The sequence below is a fragment of the Melanotaenia boesemani genome, chromosome 1, assembly GCF_017639745.1.
Source record: "Melanotaenia boesemani isolate fMelBoe1 chromosome 1, fMelBoe1.pri, whole genome shotgun sequence".
In the NCBI taxonomy this organism is placed as follows: domain Eukaryota; kingdom Metazoa; phylum Chordata; class Actinopteri; order Atheriniformes; family Melanotaeniidae; genus Melanotaenia; species Melanotaenia boesemani.
The window spans coordinates 36,995,927-37,020,824 of NC_055682.1; the positions used below are offsets into that span (position 1 = coordinate 36,995,927).

The following is a 24,898-nucleotide window of genomic DNA, read 5'->3' on the forward strand; positions in this document are numbered from 1 at the left end:
TAACAAAAACAATAACAAAAAATAAGAATAAGGCTTTTATACAAACACCGAAAAAATAGCTTACGCACACACAAAATATTCATAACTGCTAAATTAGGATAAAATAGAAGTTTTGATGAAAAATGAGAAAATGTTGTGAGTCTTAAAAAGTCAGCTATTTTTACGTGGGCCAAGCCAGAAATGCTGAATCTTTGAATCGAGCCAAACCTTCCCTCACCTTAGTGAACAGCTTCCCTTCAATCGCCATGCAACATAAAGTGTATTACTGGGATAAAGAGGCTAAATAAGACCATTTTCATAGCTTGTGAATAGATTAGTAGTAAAGTTCTGAACAAACACCATAAATTGAGTTTATTTCCTAACATCTCAGCAGCGGATAGTGTTGTATTGTGAAATGTTGGAGGAAACAGGTCTGTTTTAAAGTGTCTTGACGTTTTTGGCACCGCTGCGTACTGTTTCTCCAGCTCGTGACCGCAGTGGTCCGCGCGACGTGGTGGGTGCTTGCTAACAGCGGTTTAAGACTTTGGACTCTCTAGTCCAAAATATTTTAAATTTCCTCATCGTTTGGACATGGGATAGCCAATTAAAAATAATAGAAATATATTTTTCTTTCCTCTGGTCAACCCGAGTTGCTTTTACGTGACTAATTTAATTTAAGTTTCTGTTCCAAGGTGTCGCCGCGGTTTCTCAAGCAGGGGCGTGTTTCCAGTATTCCTTTCTGGGAACATTTGGTGTGAAACTGTAAGTGGAAGTTTAAACCGCAGACTTTGAGCATCCGAAAATTGCGCAGACATCAGGTGAAGCGCAAAGACCCGGAGCGCAAAGACAGAAGAACTACTCAAGGTGAGTCAACGAACCGTAGAAATGAGCACCAATTCTATATTATTATCAAGCTAGACTGTTCAAAAAGGCTTTATTTATATGTGTTTTGAGAGTGTGATGCTTTTAATCTGCTCAGTTGCTGAAATTGTGATATGTGTGGAATAAATATTAGACAACTTTTTAATTCAGTTTCCTTAACGATCTCGAGGGACTGGTCACTGCAACACTGAGGCGCAAATGAAAGGCAGGAACTTGACTTTTTTAAATATGTTCTCTGTACAGCTGTAATATGTGGTTTCTTTGCTCTGCCTGGGTGCAGAATCAAAAGACTTCACTCACAGAAAAAAAAACAAAACAAAAAAAAGTGTGAAAAAGTGAGCCTGCACTGGCATCGCCCCAGTTTAAACGAGTGGCACATGAGAAAAAGACACTTGAAACTGAAACTCAATAAATGGGAAACCCGTTAATGTACTTCTAAAAGCCCCATCTTTTGAAATGCAAATATTGCAGCGCAGGACTGACTTATCGCAGAAAACCCTTCTCTTTTGTGCTGTCTTCATTTCGTTTAATAACGAGGAACAGAAAGCCCTTGATGGCAAACTAAACCTTGTGACCTACAACCTAAGGACACACTTGGGGGGGTTAAACCTGATAATGTGTTTTGTGCACGTGTCAGTGTGTCTGTGCTGTTTTATTGATTCATTTGTAACCTCGAAGGACAAATCTGCAGCATTCCACCTGCTCCTCCAATTTCCTCAGCAGAGACATCAAGATACACATAGAGGAGTGCATGATCGTGCGCGCTGCATCACTATGGTGCTGCTGCAAAGAATGCAACACAAATGTAACCCACAGGGAGCATTCCACGCCAGCCATTTTACCTCAAGCTTTCCACTGTTTCCATTTATGTGCAGAAGACTTTCATTCCCATTCCTGCTGCGTGTTATCATCGCTGCGTGTTGGGACATGAAAACAATAATTGTGAGAACTTTCAGTTTGTTGGGGGAAGTCTCATTTTTAGAAACTTTCTCAGCAGCTTCTCATCCAGGTCAGGTGTGTCAGGTTCACACACTCAAGTCCTGATATTGTGATTTAATCAATTACTTTAATCAACAAGAGGACAGCAGTCGCATCGTGTTGTCTGCTTTATGTATTCTGACAAAGGAAAACCCCTAAACCTCTCCTCAGTACTGTAGCTCTGTACAGTCTTCTAGCTCTGGCTCAGCCAGAATCCATAACCCAGACAGACTGAAGGCAGCCAGTGTGAGAAAGTGTGAGAAGGGAGTATTTCTTGTCAGTTTCCACCTATGTGACTTTGTTGTATTTTATTGCTCATCATTCTGCGGGTTTGATTAAATCCACTGACTGAAAATGCTGATATTTTCAACCAAAACAAAGAGGTTAAAATTGACAATAAGAATTTACAAATCGAGCTTGAACCTGCAAATCACCTTCAGTTTTGGCCACATCGTGCAGAGGAGTGACGGCTGTTAATGTGTGCGTATATTTTAGTTCGTGTTTGTGTGCTTTTCAAACAGCCCCTGAATCAGCCGGTGATCTCTGACCCTTATTCATGCTCGCTGTCACTGCAGCTCCAAAGCTCGACAACAAAGAGCGTCTTTTGTTCCTCGGATTACTCTTCCCGGCACATTCTTGCTGCATGCGGAGGAGTGGTTGGAAACGTGGCCTGAAAACTGCTGCAAGGCAAAGATCTAATCACAATCCGCCCACTGTAAGTCTTGTTAATGTCAAGTTAATCAATACATCTTTGGAGTTAAGTCGGAGAGTCAGTAAAGTGTGATGTGTGAGGTACGGTTACTTGCCAGAGAAACTTTAAACCTTAAAAAGAGACTGACATGAAAAGTGGTGACAGGTTGCTGAGAGGAGCAGGAAGTGGTAATTTAAAGGTACTGTATTTAAAATGAACTTACTATATTTTACCCTCAGTGTCTTTAAACAAACTGAGTGAGCTTTCTGATCATTGTTAACAACTAAGATAATTTAGAAAATGTTTTTGAAAAAGGACATACGTTAAGTAAGTTTTTAGACACTGCTTTGTGTCGAAGAGCGTCTCCATGACACCTGTCTTCTATCCGACTCCCTGCAGGGCCAAAGCTGCAGGTTCAACTGACTGCACAGCTGTAACCCATGCAGGTGAATTTGTAACCACAGCAAGATTTACAGAAAGTTGTTTTTCTGTGGGATGATGCCGCTGTAACTACTAAACTTGCACAACCATCCCACGACTAACTAGTCATGCACTGTTTGTCGTTGAAAAGTGGCTCAAATGCCAAAACATCCGGTTAATTTGCATGACAACTGATGTGACTTTTCTTAGACGTATATGTTGTATTGTTTTCTAAATGATCATTTTGATTTAAATGAGTTCCAGTTGTTTGGTGCATGCTTGTTCCCTCAGCTGAGCAAAATGAAGCAGTTTGCTAATGTCCAGCTGTTGCCTCAAAACTAAAATCAAAGAAAATATGGTTCGTATTATGTGGTCTTCCATGTTGAAGATGAAACAAAAAGAAGCAGAAACCGGAGTTTGATTTTATTTCTGGTAGATGTAAATATGTCACATTTGCCTTCCTGCCCAATTAGAACGAGAATACTTTAATTCTGAGTAAATAATTAAGAATTAGAAAACATCATGTAACCGTGACTGACGTGTTTGGGAAAGTTGTGACAGTTATTCTTTAAAACTCCAAACAAATTTATATTTATTATATAAATATATATATTTTTATTCCCCCATGTTTTTTTCTTTCTTCTTCATGTAAAACTACATGTTGGAGCTCAACAATTATAATCCCAGTCAACATCCAGACATTATTTCTCAGTCTAAAATGATGTAAAATGAATGTATCAATAGATATAGCACAATAAAAGCCGATAACAGAAAGAGAAAAAGCTGTGGAGGGATTTTATTAAAGTAACGTTGCCACCCTTAGAGATAAAGATAGAAGTGATTGACTTCTGCAAACTTTTCAATATCTCCAGCGTTGCTAAGAGGACTTATCTGTCACCCACTCTGTCTGTCACCAGGACTCACTTTCTGTCTTTTGCATTATTTTACCTTCCATCGCACCATGCTTAGATGACTGACGATAACAGTGAGTCAGACATTCCTGTGATGACTCAAGAGGGGAAAATTTACAAAAAAAAAACACAAAGCATCAGCCCATGATAAGAGGGGTTTGGGGTGTCCGTCCCATTTGCCTGTGGGTAGAGGACAGATACGCATGAATTCACACAAACACATAGAAGGCCTCTAATGCCTTGATGTGTGACGGTGAGCGAGCAATGAGCTAAAGATGAAGTTTCTGGATGAACATATTTGGACCCGAGAAATCTTTGAGTTTACAGTGAGTGAACATTGTTAGGGCTGAGTGCCTCACACACACATCCACTTCATGCCAGTCTTTATTCAATGCCGTTTGTTCTCACAAGAGCAGGGAAGTGAAAGAAAAGGGGAAATTCTTTTGCTGAATTGATGCCGGGTTGCAGGGAGGGGACAACAAAGTGTGCAGGAGTAGAAAAAGGGTTCGTTTACATGTCTTGCTAATTCAGTAAGTCAAAACGCTGTGGTGTGGAAAATACACACATCGTACTGTTATCAAAGCTTTTACACACAGGCCAGCCATTATTGTAAATGCATGCATGCATGTACAGAAAGGGGTTTTGTGTCATCCTTTTGGCCTATCCTGTGAATGTTTCTGTGAACCTAAATGTTCCACTGTGTTCACACTTGTCTGTGGGTGTATAGTGTCTGCAGGTGGAAGTCAGCCTTGCAGATACTGTGTCAGTCTAAGAAGTGTTGTGAGCATTGAACAACAGCTGGCGTACAGCAACAGTGATGCATCGTGAGAATTCATCTCCACTGAGTTTCATGTCATCTCATCACTAAAAACACACTGGTCTGGTCCAAACTCTGACAACTTTCACAATGTTTTAATTTTGTCATGAAACTTAATTTTATTAGTGACTTTTTTGGTTAAAGGATCATATTATACATCAGTTTTTTATCATTGCAAATTTTCTTTGGAGGAGATGAAGTTGAGACAGTTGAAATAAATTTATTATTCTTTTATGGTAGCTCAGATCACTATGTAGCTAGATTATTTCTGCTTCCGTTTCTAGTCATAACTTGCGATTCATTCTATCAATTAAATGTCATTTATGTTTCCAGAGAAGAAAATATTTTTAAAAAAGGTCTACTTATATACCTGTATTGTCTTTGCACAGATTCCTCTGAGCCTGGTTTGTTTGTGGGGAAATTTTGGCCGAAGTAGAACCACAGATGGTTTCTGCACAACCAATTGTTGTAGGTAGTTTTATTTTATTACTACTACCACCACAGGGCTGCTCGACTGCACGCTGATGATTTATATGAATTATACCGGGCTTGAGACAGTTCGGGGCTGTTGCATGTTTGTAATGACTCAAAGGAAAACACTGTCCTGCCTGATAAGTTGTAAGATATATTTTCATGATGATCATGAGGTCGCGATCATGGGCCTTTCTTGCTAGGTAGTATACATAGATGTCGCTGTGGCATCATATAGAAAACAGAAGCATATAACATGGAAAGTAAAGCAGCTTATTACTCTGAACAACTACTGTGCTTCACCTGAAAGACGTGTTTTTGTATTTTTGTGACTGGTTTCTCGGTAATGAACCAGATAAAGTCTCGCTGTAGCTCCTTTTACCCATAAACATTGGATGTCTCTTGAATGATGAAAAGGGGAAATGACAAAACCACAAAGTATATATTGCACAGTCTAGAGGTTGCTGTTTCACTAATTTGGTGCATTTAACCGAAGTGAGAAGTAGCCTGGGAAGTTATGTTCAGTCCCATTCAGTGTAAGACCGAATGATGTGGTGTAGTTTACTGGAGTTCATCCTCCAAAGTAATACAATCAGCCATGCACCTGCGAGTTTGTCCACTTCTTTGGTTCACATGTACACAGACTTTTGTCAAAGTGAAACAAAATATGAATGTTGAGCAACAGTTTAAGTTATTCTGCTTCATACTTACTAGGGATGCACCAAATATCGGCATTAATATGCACTTATGACCAAGTTGATATTGTGTGATGAAATCGTGATCCTGTATTTAAATAAAATGACTAAAAAAAAAAAAAAAAAAAAATTATATGCACTGCACTAGCACTACATGACAGCACCTGGGTCCAACTGGACTCAAAAGCGGTCTGACTATCACTTAATTATGACGTCCCATCTTGTTTGAATTCATGCTTGTGTTGTTCTTCCTCTCAAATGTAAGTCGCTTTGGATAAAAGCGTCTGCTAAATGACTGTAGAATAGAATAGAATAGAATAGAATAATATCGGTATCGACTGATGTTAGTCATTTTTTGACATATCTGTATCGGTCCGATAAGCCAAACTGGGCCGATATTTATTTTTGCATAATTGCTGATTGTGTGTGTGTGTCGGAAGGTTTGGCCATGCAGCCATGTTTGGTCAGGTGACAGCGATGCAGCACTACATTGTGGGATGTAACTGAAGCAAGAAGCAATTTCAGCTGTGTGGTAATTTTTCACAGTGTAAAAAGAAGGTACTCGAAAAGCGGTATGCAATGTCTGCAAAGTCGAAGTAATGCGAGGAGGATGCCATGTCAACTCATTCAGTACCACGAATTTGATATGTCATCCAAAAAATTGCCATCCAGAACCTCACAAACAATGGTGGGAAGCTAACACCCCTAATGTTTGCCTTATTTTCTCTTTGTACAGAATTTGGTAATCTTAAACCTTTTAAAACAAAATATAGATATATCGACATCGGTAAATATCGGCTATCGGCCATAACAACAATATTAATATCGGATATGGGTATTGGCCAAAATTTTCATATCGGTCCATCCCTAATACTTACTACAGAAAGTAAAGACTGAAAACGGGTTAAGACTTCAAACCAGCTCTTATAAGACCTGGAGACTCCTTTACATAGTTAAATTTCCAAATGTTCAGGTTCCCATTGCACATAAATACAAATAAATAGTATTTGTAGTCATGTATTAGGGTTAGTTAGTTCAGCACTGGGTTCAATGTAAAAGGCTTGAATAAGAACAATAAATCAAATAGATCTGCTTTGTTTGACAGGTGCTAGAGCACCGTTTGGGATAACGAACGCCATAAAGCAGGAGTGTCCAGTCAGTTCTCCAGGGCCACGGTCCTGCAGGTTTTAGATGAACACATGTTTCCTGCTGCAGTGTCTCAGATTAATGGGTCAATGTGCTTGGGCAGCACCTAATAACAAGCTGTTTAGGAGAGACATTTAATTTGAATTAGGTATGCTGGAACAGAGATACATCTAAAACCTGCAGGACTGTGGCTCTCGAGGACTAGAACTGGACACCCCTCCCTTAAAGGTACATAAAAAGACATGTACACAGTGTTTAAGTAGTTACCTGTAATGCAGGCCTGAGGCATTTATCTCAGGAAGAATTCATAGTTGTATCATTCACAGAAATTTGTTTAATATATACAAACATACAGTTTGGGTAGTTTTCCTTGTCTACATCTTGCTTTTTTTTCTCTCTTTTCTGTCTCTGTCTTTTTACATTGTCTGTGGTTCAGCCAGTTCCTGCCTGTCTTCTGATGCTGAGGATAACTCTAACCGTTCTGCTTCCTCTGAGACACACACCAGCTCTTACAGTCACATATATTTTACAGTAACACCACACACACTTTTATTTTCAAAGCCTAAAGGTGTAAAGGTGGGTGAGTTACTGAGCTGGTACTGTCACATGGGCAGCATGGGAAACCTTTCACGTCTATGTTGGGAAATCTGTCTGGGTTGACGTCACGACTTAAAACTGAAGGTTGCAAATAAATGTCTGTGCATATGTGTGGTTAATGTAGCCGTCTGTTTTATAAGACACGTGATTATAAAATGACTCAAACTGGTACTTTTTTAAAAAGTGAAGTTGTGGTTTTTCTTTTGTTTTTTTTTTTTGTTTTTTTGAGTTTTGCTTTTAATTCTGCTAATTCCACATTTGACTGAAATCATCTGCATGGGCTGTGTTGGTGTGAGAAAAATCAGCTTGTTGGGCAGAGTGAGCTGTTGCTGGATGTGTGTGCTTGGCAGTTTAAGGGGAAGGCTGTTTCCATTGATAAGAACACATAAGGGTCCTTGTGTGTATTTTGAGTCTGAACTCATTTGTATTCAGTGATAAGAGTACACAGATAACAAACCAGGCGACTGGATAAGAATAGTATCATTAAAAAAATGTTGTATTATGTCAGACCTGTGCTGACTTTTTGTTTTATTCAGGATATGTGTCTGCACATAGAGACAGGCTGATAGATAGACTGGGCTTTTGTTTAAATTGAACCTTTTAGAGTTGTTAGCTGGATGCAAATGAACACTGGACTGTTTCATTTAGTCCTTTTTTTCTTTGAGGAGTGGCTTATCTCCTTGCAAATGCAGAGATAAATGATAGACCTGTTCCTCTTTTGCAGCTACATTTCATTTTCTGTGTGTCTCTGTTGCAGTTGTTACTAATGGAGGCTAAAGCGACAGACCCTCTGAAGACTGCGCTCTTCATCATCATCCTCCTCTCCACAGGTAGGATTTTCTGTCCACATTTCTAATACCCAGTGTTTTGATTTAATTAGTAATATTTTCTTTAGGAATGTTTACTTTTTCATTTGTTGCCGTTCTCATGTTGTCAGGTTAGGTCAGGTTTTTAAAGTCACTGCAGGCAGAGCCACAGAGAACAGATCAGTCTGTTTGGGACTGGACTGAACTGTACAAACAAAACAAGGTTAGGAAAAATCAAAAGAACACATATCCACCCACCCCCATCAGGTGTGTGGTGTAGGCTAACAACATGTTGCTAACATTAGCTACATTTACATGTACAAATATTTCATCTATCCAACTGAAATCAATCTCACTGGAGAATCCAGCAGACATGTTTATATGGACACTAGTTAGTGATTCGATCAGATGTATTTACATGATTTACAGATTTAATATGATCCTAACGCTTTTGACATGCGCAGTACCTACTGGTTTGGAAGAAGTGTTTTCTTTTTTATTTTTAACCTTTAGATTGTTGAAATGGTCAATAATCCCAAAGTCTTTCAGTTTCTAATAAAACGTGTCCACCACAGTCCCGTTCTGGTTTGCTGCCGTCATCAAGTCTTCCCTGAAACCTGTTACGCCACGTTACCCTCATGTGCTTACCTCACAATCAGTCTGTACATGCTTATTTTTTCCTGCTGATCCGATCGTAAAAAGGTTTAAACATCCCTCTTGATCAGATTTAAAATTCTTTCCAATCTAGGCCGATCTGATCAGCTGGCACGTTCACATGATGCATTTTTATTCTGACTGGACGTTTGATCGAATTACAAGGGCTCCATGTAAACCTTGCAAAAGCTGTCACTTTTCCATTGAGTCCCCAGTTTTTTAGTTGCACATTTGTGAACTTCTCAGCAGTATGCCACGCTGTCATGACTTTGGTCTGGAGGACAGTCCTGTGGATTGTCCAGCTGAGTGCGTAATGACATGTGACTGTTGCAACACTGTTGTAAGCTCTGTTTGTGGCTTTTTAATATTCTGACTCAGTGTTTAGCTCATCTGCATCATCATCAGACAGTTTCTGTAATCTTGTGTTATTTTTTTTCTTGATGGGACTGTAAACTCAGGCTTAGCTAATCCCATCAAACTTCACAAACCTTCACTTAACAGAACTAATGAGAAGCATGGCTGGAGTTAGCTTCTTTAAAATGAGTTCCACTCTTTGCTCTTCACAGCTAACGTTAAACTTTGTCTCAGACGAAGCCGCCATGGCTGCTGATTTGTAGATGGGCCTTCTGTTGGATGCTTCGCTCTCAAATGACAAATGCGATAAATGTTCATAATAACTGTAGACTTATGGTATTCTAGATTTACTAGAGCTCATGTTTGTTTATTGAAAGGGTTTCACAGAGTTTTTTTGCCAGTTGTCTTCGTCTTTGGATGTTTCCTATACTTCACTGAATCTCATAGTACTGCACACCTGGACCTCACCCAACAACAGTGAAGTGGCTTTCAGTTGTTTTTTCTTAACTGTTGATAAACAGCTTGGTAAAATGACACAAGTGCTTCATGGTGGTGTAGTGGTTAGTACCATTACCTCACAGCGAGGAGGTTCCTTGGTCCAACCTTTGCTGGTGTGTTTATATCTGTGTATTGGCATGTTTTTTTCTACTCCAGCGTCTTCTCACAACAGTCCAAAAAGGTCAAGATAATCAGTGTGAGTGGTTGTGTGTCTCTGTGTTGACCTGTGATGGATCGGCAACTGGACCCTGTAGTGGAAGAAGTGGCTATAAACAACAGATGGACAGAAATTGATGCCACCTTGTGGTGGAAGTAATGCATTACTACCAGGTTCTGGTTAGAACAAGACGGTCGCATATCGAGACTGTAGTTGCATAAACTATTAGATTCATTAAATGACAATTTGAAAGTCATTACCCATCTATAACTCAAAGATTAATCTGCATACCTTATTTTATTACTGACTTGTACTTGTCATTTAAACGTTTAAATCAGAACAAAGTATTGCATAAAGCCACATTCTGAAATAAGATGCAGGCATCCTTGTTGCACATGCTAATCATTATGACAACTAAATGTTTAGACATGAATCCAACTTTATAAGAAACATTTACTTTTTTAACTTCTGTGTTAATAGCTATTCACTTATCCCAACTGTGTCCTCATGGAAACAAACAAACAAAAAACAACTTCATAAAAAAAAAAAAAAAAACATCACAGTTAGATGTAGCAGAGCAGCCACGACTGCCTCTTATACAGCCACCAATAAAATATAAGAGGATTTCTCTCTGCTCCCACTGGGAATGAATTTTTACCACCGATGTGTCGGGTGTCATCGACCATTAAACTATCAATGAGGCTTGAGCACGCCCACGTTCAGATTTAATGTGCACCTCTGTTGATCTGTGGAAGAATTAACTCACTTTATGGGAGATTTTTTCATATCCATCACAGATATAAAGTTAATTTTAAACACTGTTTAATAAATCTGATTGATCTTTTTTTTTTGTTTGTTTGTTTTAGTTTCAGGTGAAAACGACTTGTACTTGAACTTCTGTGGCACCTGGCGTCACGGTCAGAACCCCCTGAGCCTGAACATCAGCCTCTCCACCGGCTGTAGCGGGATCATCGTTTCAGCCAATCGGAGCTCGCTATCCATCAGCGGGAAGATCACAGCCCGGTGCTCGAGGTCTGACGTGATTCCTCTCAACAGCTTTGGACTTAATGCAGAGCTGGACAGCGACTTCTGTCTGTACTGGGAGCCGCTGCTGGACCAGTTAAAGCTGGAGGTAAATCCAGATGTCAGGTCATTTATCTAAATGTTAAAATAATCCAAGTTTTTGCCATTTGTCACATGAGGTCGCGCTCAGTATAATTAAAGTTAAAGGGAACACTAGTGTGTTCATCTTTCTTTTCAAATTTGGCTGAATGTGAGAAGGTGTGAAAACTAAACCACTAGTAGTTTTTCAAGGTAACTGATAAGCATCAGATCTAACAATGAAGCAGCAATGTGTTATGGGGCGGCATGGCTCAGCAAGGTAGCACAGTCGCCTTGTAACCTGAGGGTTGCCGGTTCGATCCTTGGCCAAGTCGAGTTCATGTCGAGGTGTCCTTGGGCAAGACACCGAACCCCTAATTGCTCCTGATGGGTCGTGTTTGAGCGTCTTGCATGGCAGCTTCCGCCATCAGTGCGTGAATGTGTGTGTGAATGTGATGCATGATGTAAAGCGCTTTGTGTATCATTCTATGTAAAGCGCTATATAAATACATTTACCCTTCTAAAATGCATGTGTGTGCTTTATTGTTGGAGAACAAACAAGCAGTGTTTTTTAAATGCTTTTGTTCAGGTAGGGGGTAAGAACCTCACTCTGTGCTGGCCAGCGAGCCCGAAGGATTCCTGCTGCACTGATCTGAGTAACGGCCCCAACGCAGATGAAGCAAAGTACGGCATCGTCAACGGAAAGATAAAAAACGACACGGTCACAGATAAAACTCTGACAGCCTACAACTTCACAGGCCAGTCTACCGACTACGGTAAGGAAGTTTCCTGTACAACACCTGTAGATAAAATATAGTGGATTTTCTCTGTTGGTTATAGTTTCCTCTCATTCAGTCTAAGCCAACCTTAACATTTAAATAAGATACACATGGGGCTTCGATTTAATTTTAACAGTCTTCACTCTTTTTTTTCTGCAGATAAATTGTGTAAACAGGCAAACAAGAAGTACTTCATCAGGTAATTCTTACTCCCTTGCTCTCAAACGCCTCGAGCCACTTACTGCTGTAAAAACATCTGGATGTGTTTTCAACATCCTTCCTCATCGTGATTGTTAAGGAGAGCAATGTGAAATCTAGTTCTCACCCTCTGATCACAAACAGGAAGCTAAGCTTTTTTGTTGTTGTTTGTTGTTGTTTCTTCTACTGATTATCATGGTTGTTTATGTCTGTGTGCAGCAATGAAGCGAGTGTGATGAGCCCTCCCTGCTCTCACAGATTGGAGTTTGGATTGAAGGACGTAACAAGCAAAAACATCACATCATCAGTAAGAAAACAACACAAACCACTTTTAAATTTGATTTCATTTTATTTATTTTGCTTTATCCTTTTTATTTATATAATTGATTTATTTTATATTTCATTTATTTAGCATTTAAAAGAGCCATATTTCCCATCGTTACAGTTTTAACTCTTAATAAACCACATAGTCTGTGATCATTGCAACTGATCAGTATGAAAACATTGTGTAAAGTATTTAAAAAGCTAATGAACAGAAAGGATGATATATAAGACACACAAACTAGACAGGAAGAACAGGATGGGTCTCACAAGTTTGAGTTACAGTGAGTGATCTCATCAGCCACATCTCTGAACAAGCCAAAATTGAACTCATTGTGTTCTTATCTTTTTTTTTTGGTTTGAGCTGCATTTCTCATGAAAATCCTCCTTGCACTCATTCTGAAACAAATAATAGTTTCTCCTTACGGCCTTCATTACGGTTTAGCTTCTTCATTTGTTAAAATGCGCATCCCTTTTTATGCGGGCACTTCCTTAGTAGCAGGTTTCAAACGAGCCTCTAAGTATTCATTCACGCAGAGGTCTGGTGATTTAGCTGGGAAAATAAATGAGAGGTAACCACATGAAAAAGAAAAAGAAGCTGCATTTTACTCACAAGTAGAGGATAGATATAGTAAGTTTATCCTTCTTTTTTTAAATACTAAATTACCTTAAAATAAAACCGCCCTGCAATCTGCAAACTTATGTATTCATTACAGCTGCGTACAAGGTGGAGCTGGGATGCAGCCTGACAAACACAGCTGCAGGGCGGTACCAGTTTGGTCTCAAAGTCTATAAAAGCACGTTTTATATTGTGATAATTAAAACCTCATTTGGCAGATTTAAGCCTCGTTGTTGATGTATTAACTTTAAACCATGGTGTGCCACCTCTAACTGGGCCTTTCTGTGGGATATGCTCCACATTCCAGGCCACTCCAGGTTCATCCTCAGAGCCTGCGGCCACCGTCCGCCTTCCTACTGCTTTGAAAGAAGCTCTGCCAAATACAAGCAAAGTGGTCATCACCTTCTTCAAGGAGAACTCGCTGTTCCAGGTGAGCCATGTTTGCTCCTTGTCAGCACAAGCAAAGGATATGAGATGTTTGGTGACCTCATGACTCCTACCTTGTTTTCTAAGTGCTGAGTTGAGAACATTAAACTTTTTGTACACACAGGAACGCCTCACGTCTGAGGTACTTTTGTTCCTTAGTGTGTAAACACACAGACTGTATTTCACGAGGCAAAGATAAAACATGAGTGTGTGTGTGTGTTTCAGGATGGTTACAAGAAGGCCAAACCTATTAATGATGTGGTGGAAATTACGGTAGAGAATGAAGTCATCGCAAATCTATCAGAGCCAATAAGGATCATCTTTAATCACGATGACATGCCTGTGAGTTTGTTTACTTTTTCTTGTCTTTAATCAAATCAATAAAACGTGAAAATGGGCTTGTTGAATATGGTGAAATTTAAACAAGCATTCACTGTGAATTTAGTTCATTTGGTTCATTAGTTTATGCAAAAAAAAAAACTTCTTTTATTGTAATGTGCACTTAATAAAATGAGCTTAATATTAGGGGAAAACAATAAGATTCAGATCATTAAGAAAATTGCACCTGGTCTGTTTTGGACAATGAGAGAAATATCTTAAAAGAAGTAGTGAAACACGCATTTCAAATCTTAAGTTTAAAAAAAAACTAGCCTGTCGATGCTGCTTTCTGTTTCGTTTCTTTCTAAACGAAGAAGAACTAAAGAAGATTCTTCTGAGTTCAACAAGCGTTTTTTTCCCCTTAAAATTAAGATAATTATTTATTCCTTTCACATATTGGAGGTAAGGTACATGTGAACAGCTCCTGAGGCAGACTGATGGAAGTGTTTCCTGCAGAATGGAGGCAAAGTGGGAAAAGTGTCTTTCTAGGACAGATTGACCAGAATGAAGCGGGAGTCAAACCAGTAACCTTCCAGTAACTGGACAACCCGCTGTATCGCCTGAGCCACTGCCCCCTCTTACTTTACCGTGTCCAATGCTGCACCAATAATTCTGGAATTCAGACAAATCATTACTTGTTTCTCACTTGTCTAAGGTCTAAAAAGTGTAATTATCTTTCTGAACTAACAGATTTTTTTCCTTTGATTATAATCTGAACCCTCTCATGTGGTTTTACTTTATATTAAGAAAGCTCATTTTTGCACAGAATGTGAACTGGTACTGGGAGTTTTTTTTATCAAGGTTTTACAGCTAAAAACAGCTGCAATATGATTTTAATATTTTAGGATTTAGTAACAAGGTAAAAAAATAGTAGACATATACTCCTAACAAATCATAATAATAATAATTTCCTGGGATAACACAAAAGGACTTCTTGGCTGGATATACGATTGTAAGACTTTTTCACTGCAGCTGGTTTGGAAAAACAAGATGGTCGTGTTCAGTTCTGCGATGTCTGCTTGTGTACCTCAGTGAGTCTGAGAACACACAGAAACCACCTAAAGGTTTCCTTTCCAACCTCTTGTCTTAGTAAACCTGCTCTGGTTCAGACAGCCTGCTGCCTGTTCTCTGCAGTGCAAACAGCAGCACATAAAACCACCTTTTACGCTGATTCGGTGGCGTCTCTTGCATTGTGGTCACAGACAGCAACCTAGATCTTCCATTTAGGTTCCAGTTTGCAGATACAGCAATTTTGGTCACAACTAAATCAGAATATGTAAAGTTTTGCTAAAGTGAATAAATTCTTCTCTCCATTTCAGATAAAACGGTCAAGGAAATGTGTTTCGTGGGACACTGCGAAAGGTCGGACATCTTCTGAAGAAATATCAACTCTTTTCTGTATGACTGATTTTATTTACAGTACAGCGTGTTAATAAACTTTTTTTCTCTGTGCAGATTCGTTGCTTGTGAATTGGTTAGTGGACGGATGTGAGACACATAAGAGAGGAGCGAAACAGACCGAGTGTCAATGCAACCATCTGACATACTTCACTGTGCTGGTGGTGAGGCTCACAGCAGACACACAGCTGCATTTCAACGCAAGAAGAAAAACAACAGAGAGAACGCAGAAATTTACATATAGTCAAACCAAGAAAACACATGAAATGCGTAGTAATGGGGAAACAGACAGACAGACGCTGTTGCTCTGCTCATTGCACCTCGTCTTCTGTAGGAACTGAAGGCTCAACCAGTGCGCCACCTGCTGGCTCTCACTGCCATTACATCTTTAGGCTGCGCTGTATCCTTCATCAGCTGCATCGCTCTCATTGTGCTACTCTGCAGGAAGAGGTGAGTCATCTATTTAAAGGTTTTATTTACTCCTAAAAAAACAAAAAAAATAGAAGTAAGCTAATTTTTACTCTATTTGACTCTCAGGAGACGATCGAAGGACCAGTCCAGCCACATCCACATGGGCTTAGCCGTGTCCCTGGCCTTCCTCAGTCTGCTCTTTTTCTTTACCGGGGTTCTGGCCAACGTGGGAGGGGAGAGTGTTTGCACCTGGATCGGACCGATCCTCCACTACACCCTCCTCAGCACCTTCACCTGGATGGGCATAGAGGTGTTTCACACCTTCTGGTTGGTCTACATGGTCTTCAACCTCTCACCAAAGCCCTACGTATGGAACCTCATTGGCTTCAGTGAGTGTGTGGAGCGATATTTCTGAAAGTGTTCCTTGTAGTACATGAAAATGATCAACACGTATGACCCTTGAATATTTTCCTCCAGTTCTCCCTGTTATCCCTGTCATCATCCTGGTGGCAGTGGGGGACATTTATGGACTAAGGATGGTGGTACCGAGTGATGACGTCAACAATCCTTATATGATGTAAGCTTTACTTTCTCAGATGCTTCTATGGAGAAACATGGACTAATATTTGGGAGACTTACTAAGTAGAAGCAACTACTACTAATAAATACTCTGATAGTAGTTCAGAAACATTTTCAGACAACGCTGACGTCATTTAAACATTATTTTGGACCTTTGATTGTTTTTGTTTTCTACAGGTGCTGGATGAAAGAAAATGACAAAGCCTTGCTAGCTCACTATTTCACTAACATGACAGCCCTGGCAGTCCTGGTGTTGTCAGGGACTGTGATGCTCTTCCTCGTCTACCTGAAGATCCGCATTAAGGATGATTGGAAGAAGCATCATGTGGCTTTTCTCAGCATCTGGGGCCTCAGCTGCCTCTTTGGGACAACCTGGGGTCTGGCCTTACTGAACGTGGAAATGCTGTCGGACCTCATTCAGTTCCTCTTCTGCATCTTTAACTCCTTCCAAGGTTTGTTGGTGGTGTACAGTTATTCTGGACTCACAAGCAGCAGCACACTTGTTTTTTAACTCACCCTTTCATATGATTATTGATAGTTTAGAAAGATAGCTCCCTATTTCAATTGGATGACTTGTGTCAGTTTAATGGTTCAGCATAAATCTGATGTATTCCCAGTGTTTAAAACAATTTTCAAAGGCTTCATAAAACTGGATTATAATAATGTAAAAGATAACTTAATATAAAAAACAAATAGTGAGTAGGACTTTCTTGTTTATAGCCTTCCTTTTAATAAATCATTGTCCTGTCACATCCTGACAGCTCAAACAAACAGAATTAGGTCAGATATTGTTTATTTGTAAGGGACATTGAAGGTTAATGGACATAAAGTGCAGATAAACCACCATATATGTGTGCCCCCGCTGCCCCCCAGCTGCTCCTCGGATGCCAAAAAAGCCATCTGCTCTCAAATCATCAAATCAGACTTTATTTATGTAGCACCTTTCATACATAAAAATAGCAACTCAAGGTGCTTTACAGAGTAAAATCCCCCAGAACCCCAACCCAAGAGCAGCAAGCCCACCCTCCACCCCTTCCCACCAAACACACACACAACACAGAGGGTAAAAGCAAGTTAAAAGGACCCAGGAAAGTAAAAGTATTGTAGAGATGGGTAAAATGCAGAGCCTAATTTAGAATGAATAAAATATATATTTATAAATTAATATCCTAATATACACATAAATCACACACATCCAAATCTGCTTCATGTGTACATCATACAGGTGTTTCCATTTTCCACGGCGGATGCTGCTAACGAAATATTAGTGTATGACCTTTAAAAGCACTTTAACCTGGACAGGTGAACTTAATTTGACTTTCTCTAAACCTTTGAATGTGCATGTACAACTTTTCAAAGTTTCAATGCTAATCTCAGACCATGCAGTTCTCTGACAAGATGATGAACCACAACAAAAAACAAAAGAGGTGCCTGGACCATGACTCCTCCACTAAACATCCTGGCTCAGTGACAACTTGTACTGAAGCAGGCTTCTTCATTGTGCTGTTCACATTTTTACCACAAGACCAAACCCTGAATTCTTCGAGATAAAGGAATTACCATGACATACGTTTTTATACTTTATTCAGCCACAACAATAAAACCACTGACAGACATGAATAAACCGGTTCACCTTGTTATTGCGCAATGTTCTACTGAGAAAACCTGCATTCTCACTGTCATGTAGATGTTACTTTGACGCTTGTCACCTATCTAAACATTTTGCCAACCAGTCAGATCCCCTCTATGGCAAACCCAGACCTACGAGACCCTGATAATGAGTCTGAGGTGTTTGTTTTTTCAAACTCTGCAAATCTGGTGGCATCTCTTGGAAGCAAGCACTCCACCCCCATAGCTGCCAAGCCTGATGTCTCCAGAACCCCAACTCAGTCTTAGTTGACTGGTCATCATGTTGTGGCTGAGCAGTGTATTTGAGAACTGTTTTTATGTGTCACTGAATTGGTGAAAAGAGATGAGATGCAGAATAATTTATCTCGGTTCTTGTTTGCTCCTCAGGCTTCTTCCTGATGCTGAGGTTCTGCATGCTGGACTGGATGCGGAAGCAGGCCGATGGCTCTGTTCTGGGCAGCACCAGCTCTGGATCTACAAGGCAACACATGCTGCAGTGCCAGGAGAAGAGTTAACTGGACTAAATAAATACAGCAGCAAATCAAAGCTGCAGCCGTCAGCCTTTTATATGTAAAGACACAGAATACCATCAGACCACATTGTTGTAAAAGAGAACACAGACCAACACTGAGTGACTGTTGGTTCAGACTGAATCCAGCAGTCAGGTGTGATGGATGTGTGCCCCAGCTAAAGGCAGGGAGGAATCTGGCCCTGGAGCCTGCACATCTTAATCACCTCTAACATGAAACACCACAGTGGTTTGGTCAGCACAAGCACACAGAGCGAGTTTCCCAAAAAACCCAGTCTAAGGCCACTTCCTGCTCCACGGGCTTCGAGTGGCTTCAGTGTTAGTGCTGAGAAATGACGGTGGAATGAGGGTCTATGGGTTGTAGCTGTTATGTAAAAAATGACGATATGTTATTTAAACTACTGCATGGTTCATTCCTTCACATGCATTTTGTTTTAGATCAGATGAGTTGAGGAAATGCAGGTAATTTAGTTATGCTGGAAGTCTGTTAGTGAATCAGAGGCCAGGTGCATAAACTGTGACTACGCAACAAAAAATGAAGAATACGTACATGTGTTCTTGGATTTAAGCCTGATGTGAATAGGTGATAGAGATTGAACAGAAGTCAAAACAGACAACTTTACAGAGCTTATGTCTCAGTGTGATGAGGCGTAATTTGAAAAAATCCTGGTTTTTCTTAACTGTTACTTTTTGTCAAATTATTTTATATGTAAATTAATAATTAGAATGTGACGATTCGTGGCCATCTTTAGTTAGAATCTGGTTTGTCCATGTTTGTTGATATTTGTAAAAGAAAACCAGACAGCTTTAGAAAATCGATTTAAACGTGTAGACTCTGGTACACATTCCTACCTTCATGCAAACATCGTGATGAAACAACAGTTTTATGCATCTGCCCCTTTATGTGGTAGAAGTGAAAAGAATCCGTTTATTCTTCTTGTCTAGGCCAGTAGTATTGAAACACCACAATCACTCAGGAAGTCATGATGCAGTCCTGGAGCCTGCATTTGCACAATACCTAGACTGGTTCTAGTTTAAAAGGGACAGAGTTTATCTGGGATTTGAATCCCAGTTTGGGGATAAAGTTGAGCTTTTAATCCCAGACAGTTGAACGTAGAAATCTCTATACCTGCAGGTCAATGTGCTGTGATTTTTATTATATTCTGTATAAAGAAAAGCATTTATTATTATTATTATTATTATTATTGAAAAGCTCTTTGTACCGTAGATAAGCTTTTTTATTTGAAATGTTTGACTTTTTGTTGTTTTCTATGGCGCTTTCCTTTTTTTGTAGCTGATTTTTAAATGATTTGAAGTAGCACTTTAGCTGTCCAGTGAGTTCAGAGTTGTTCTTATTGTCTGAATATGCTTAGATTTTTTTATACTCTGTGCATTGTGAACTGAAAACTGAATGTTTTGTGACGCCATGTATTTCCTTAGCATGTACTCAGGTTTTAATCTTTAATAAACCTAAATGCATTTGGGTAAGTTGTAGTTTAAAATACATTTGTTTGACAGAATGAGGTCCCATATCAAAGACATTGCAAATCCTTCATTTTTGTAAGTAAATTTAACTCAAGATGGACCCAGAATTGAGTTTTTAGATACTTAAATGTTTGCACTTTTTTAAAGAAAAGAAAACTGAACAAAAGTATGTCACACAAATGATGTATATTTGACTTTTTGTGTTAAAAGGAAAATAAAAAGTGATTAAAAAGCCAGTAGTGTTGATCTAAGTGTGTGTGCAGCACTGCACAGTAAGCACATTTATAGCTTACTGTTTTCCTGCTCAGTTATCCCTCCCTTGTGTCTTTGGGCTTCCTCTCCAGAGGTTTTATGATTGTTCTCTTTGGTGCTTGTTGGCCTCTGAAAACATGCTGCAACGTGACATGTAATATGATCCTCAATCTGTACATCACTTCTGTTTTGGAAGAAGTGGACTGATTAGTCAGAAGTGATTTTTATCTACAGTGCCAGCCAGGTCAAAGCTTCAAAACAACCAGAGAAATACAGAAAAAAAACTCATGGAGATTACGTATCTCTGCCAAAAGCAGCTGCATATACATTAAAATGAAGCTGCTGCAACATATTAAACAGGTTGGTAGTAGTGATTAAACATTTCCTTCCGAACGTAAAGTAAGATGAAAACAATTGTTTAAAATGAGCATTTCATATAAACAAAGATAATAATAAAACATACTTAACATGTGGTGCTTTAGATGAGTTTGAATGTCTAAGAAGGTACCATTGTTTAACTTCCAGTAGATGACATGACCACTTTATAGACTGAGTTGGATTAAGAGAAGCCACAATCCTCAGATTTGCTTTGGTTCATATGATTTGGTTTCTTATATTATTGGAAGTTTTGTTTACATCTTTTTGCACTGCTAGAACAGAGTATTAACTCTGACATGATAGCCTTGATGGTCCTTGTGTGAAAATGAACTTGAGATCTGCTCTTTGAGATATAGTGACATCTAGTGGTAGAAATTTCAAACCGCGACCAGTTGAATTATCTTTATTGATAATAACGTGTAATCACTGTTTCTAGATGTTTGGTCAGATAAATAAAAATTCATATAGCAAAAAATTATTTTATCTAATAGCTGAACATTCTGACTGTATAAAACAAAATAAAGTTAAATGGAATGATAACCAAAGCACTTTACATCATACATCACATTCAGCCATTCACACACACACACACTGACGGCAGAAGCTGCCATACAAGGCGTTCAACCACGACCCATCAGGAGCAATTCGGGGTTCGGTGTTTTGGTCAGGAACACTTCGATATGAACTCAAAAGGCTGAGGATCGAACCGGCAACCCTCAGGTTACAGGACGTCCACTCTACCCGCTGAGCCACGCTGCCCCACGTCCCACCACTAACCATTTACTATTTACCATACCATAAATAAAATAAATAAAGCTGTAAAACCAGTTGTACTTTGCAACTTCAGCTCTTCGAGGTAAAGATTTCACTGTTCTTCGTCAGTCTGGTTCCAACTTTATCATAAAGCCGTGGATAGATCAGCTTTGTAGGATGAAGCCTTGTCATGGACCATTTTCAGTTTCCATCATAAATCTTTAATCAGGCTGCTGAATGTTTGAGTTGATGTGAATTTCCTGAAGAAACGTTTCATCCTGATAAGATGATCTCATTATCACTAAACCTTTTTCTACTGATGGTACTCTCATGCATTTACTGTAGAGATGACGACTATCTCATCATCTGGTCCTTAACATCAACACCATATTATCAGTGATTGTGGATTTTTTAAAGTCTTCTTTGTTTGTTTTATTAGGCCGTCTACTTACGTTGCTCAACTTTTCTCTTATCTGTGACTGCTCCTCTTTAGCCCACCGTATCTTTGTTTAGGTGTGAATGATGGTTTACATTCAGCTTTTCTGTATTTATACCTCATTTCTTTTAGCTGGATGTTCATAGTTCAGTCACAACTTTATCTCCTGCTTCTGTCCATTTGTTTTTTATCACTAGATTAACTTGCCTTTTTCTCTTTTTAGGCATATTACTTTAATTTTTCTGTCCTGACACCATAAAGTATTCCTTTTGTTTGCCTGTATGTTTCCTTTTACACCCCTCCCATTTAGTGCTCCATATTTTAGACTTAGTCGATGAGTAATAGTCTTGTTTAGCCAGTCTGAGCTGAATTATCTTCTTTAAAAAGTTTCACAATCCTTCCACTGTTTCCACTGACAGCCCTGTAGTTTGGGGTCATGTTATCAGCCAAGTGCAGCAGCTTAAGCTCTGCAAACACTCTCTTTTTACTATGGAGTCAGTTACGTATCTAAACCTTTCAAGGGATTTAATTGAGAACAAATTAAAAAGAGATTCTGCATATTTTTCCATGTCATTGAATAATTCCAAATTTTTCCTTTTCCTGATTAAAAAAGGCCTTAAATTAGTGAGCCGGTAACTAGAGCTGCAACTAACAGCTCTGCTTGGAGTTGTTCATACCAGTCATCTCTGTCTTCCTCCACAGCCTCATTTGTTGCTGTGTAGTCTTATAAGATGCAGAACTTAGAGCTGAGGTGCACTCAGATCACTTCTTTACTTTTCATTCCAGTAAGGTTTTGGCTTTCTTCTTAGAGATAATAATGGTTACTCCATGAGTGTTCTCATAGCCTGTGTAGAGGATGACAGACCCATATTGTGGAACTTGGTGTCAAATGAATGTCACTAGGATGTCCAGGTGGTATCGTTTCATTTCACTGAGGACTTGCACTGTCGTGGAGGTCTTATATGTGGTTGGGACATTCCATGCTCCAAGTTGGATCTTGGTCTTTGGCCCAAGCTTTCCCTCCATCGCACCCTTGACTTCCGTACAGCTTTTGAGGTATCTAAGCATAGCATGACACAAGAACATGCATTCCATGCAAATGCTATGCTTAGATACCTCACTTTCATCAGGGGTGATCATACTGCCACTAAAAGAGTGGCTGGGTTTTACAAAGCCAAACATTTAAGCTGCTAAATCAAATAGTTTGGTGTCTTTTCTTAACCTACTCTGAAGCCATATGGTGACGTGCCAGAGGGGCCGGGAGGGTTAACTGTAGCAAAACTAATAGATTCTTATTTTCCCATGATTCCATACCACTGAAAACATAGTTATGAATGTAACATTGCATTTCCCTCAACAATGTGCTCTAAATGTTACACACTGGACTGAACTCTCAAATCATTATTTAAGTTTATAACATATGTGTTGGTCATGTTGTTTATTTCACTAAAGAAATGTTTGAATTTTGCTTTTAGACTGTCCTGAAGTGGGAGGACCACCTTCCACCACATGACTCTCTTTATGTATTGCATTCTTTGCAGCTCATTGCTGTGTTTGTGTTGCAGAACTTCACAATCCTCGACTCTAACATGGTAATGTCACATACTGCTCAGGGTCATCCTCCATCCCATGCTTCTAACAGGACTGCTCTAATTATATTTCTGCTCTTCACACACTCACAGTTTCAAGTGTATTATGTTAGAGAGAAAATGATAATAGACAAGCAAATCAGCCATGATATGTTAATAAAAATCATTCCTTTAAATGAAGTTTTAGGGAAATCTTAGCAGGGAGCATCTTTTGTATAGTCATTAAAACATGTAAAACATTCCTGAAATAATTTCTATAAACTGCTGTTAATTGTCTCCTTGTTTTACAAACTCATCCATCCATCCTGCTCATTTCATGCAGGGTCATGAGGTGCTGGGGTCTATCCCAACGTCATACATCCCAGATAGGTTGTCAGTCCATCACAGGGCCAATAGAGAGACAAACAATCCCTCATACTGTTATACAAACTATATTAAATCTTAAATTCTGTGTAAAGTATGAATTAGAAAAGAGTACAATGATATCTAAATAAACCCATTTTTTAACTTCATGGACAGAACAATGTTCCCATTCCTGCTTGCTGTATGTCTGTCACTGAGCTGACCCATTTTTTTTTGTTGTTTTTTATATAATAATGTGCTAAATGTTTCCAGAAGGTGAAAGGTTTGGACTCCTGACAGGCCAGCCAGACTCTTACCACAGACCCTTACTATTGATTCATGCAGAATGTGCTGTGACGTTGTCTTGCTGCAATAAACAATGAGGTTGTCAGGATGGAAGCATATGTTGCTTCAAACACAGTTTATGTCATCCAGATAATTCTTTTCGGCCTGGAAGATTTTGGGTCCAAAATTTACAAAAATAATTTCAATTCTTAATTAATCTGGCCTACCAGCTTAATCTCACTAGAGGCAGCAGGGTTTTTAAATCGTGTTTATTTTATTCTATTTAATGACATTTCTCTCTTTAAAATACCCAACATATTTTGTATTGGTGACAGGCAACAGTACCAGTACCAGTGTCTTTATCTGCAGCCAAGTCTTTGCAATTTATGCAGATTGTCACCTTGAAGGCATTATATGATACTTTAAAGTTTCAGTCTGCTTTTTTGCGAAGGGAAAATAAATTTTACCTCAACATACAATCTCTCACCATCACAGAGCTGGGTTTTTGGATTTAGTGCTCATAACAGTCTGCATTCTCCTTTTGTCTTAGTCTGAAGCACACAGAGTCCATTTCATTAAAAAAACAAAACAAACAAACAAACAAAAAAAAAAACAGTCTTTAATACATGCATTTCCTCTGATGGTCCATCCCAGATATCAGTGCCTGGAGGAATCAGCACGAGGTAACATAAGCCTTCGTTATTATTATTATTATGTTTTTATAGTAAAGCTTTCTAAATGCCACACCATATTTTGGTTCATGTGTTTATATCAGCAATGATGATTGATGGTTTGTAGACATTGTGCCCTCTGAGTGATCACTGATTTTGTCCCTCCCACTCTGAAGTTCCTCCAGTTTTATTTCTGAAACTAGAGCTCTTTTTTAGAAACTTTTTTTTATAGTAATCTGCTGCCAATCCAACTTAATCGGTTGTGAGATGTTGCACTAGGTGT

General features: G+C 39.1%; 1 protein-coding gene across 4 annotated transcripts; it reads left to right on the top strand.

The window, feature by feature from the left end:
- The first annotated feature begins 458 nt into the window (after positions 1–458).
- Positions 459–20,145, top strand: adgrg1 (adhesion G protein-coupled receptor G1). 4 transcript variants are annotated; one of them, XM_041975523.1, is made up of 16 exons: positions 459–843; positions 2,415–2,554; positions 8,345–8,417; positions 10,923–11,188; positions 11,747–11,933; positions 12,096–12,135; positions 12,354–12,441; positions 13,382–13,504; positions 13,726–13,842; positions 15,198–15,240; positions 15,334–15,440; positions 15,611–15,726; positions 15,814–16,076; positions 16,165–16,264; positions 16,444–16,718; positions 18,283–20,145. In XM_041975523.1, exons 2-16 carry the CDS (start codon positions 2,483–2,485, stop codon positions 18,408–18,410), a joined length of 1,998 nt encoding a protein of 665 aa, XP_041831457.1. In that variant the 5' UTR covers positions 459–843; positions 2,415–2,482; the 3' UTR covers positions 18,411–20,145. The 4 variants fall into 4 exon arrangements, with proteins under 4 accessions (XP_041831457.1, XP_041831597.1, XP_041831677.1 ...); XM_041975663.1 differs by lacking the exon at positions 2,415–2,554 and adding an exon at positions 5,068–5,146; XM_041975743.1 differs by lacking the exon at positions 2,415–2,554.
- The last annotated feature ends 4,753 nt before the right edge of the window (positions 20,146–24,898 follow it).

Bases quoted from the DNA above. Each gene is read 5' to 3' on its own strand.
- adgrg1 (XM_041975523.1), top strand. From the start codon at position 2,483: ATGCGGAGGAGTGGTTGGAAACGTGGCCTGAAAACTGCTGCAAGGCAA. The intron at 15,727-15,813 runs GTGAGTCATCTA...TTTGACTCTCAG, and splicing joins GTGCTACTCTGCAGGAAGAG to GAGACGATCGAAGGACCAGT. The intron at 16,265-16,443 runs GTAAGCTTTACT...TGTTTTCTACAG, and splicing joins GTCAACAATCCTTATATGAT to GTGCTGGATGAAAGAAAATG.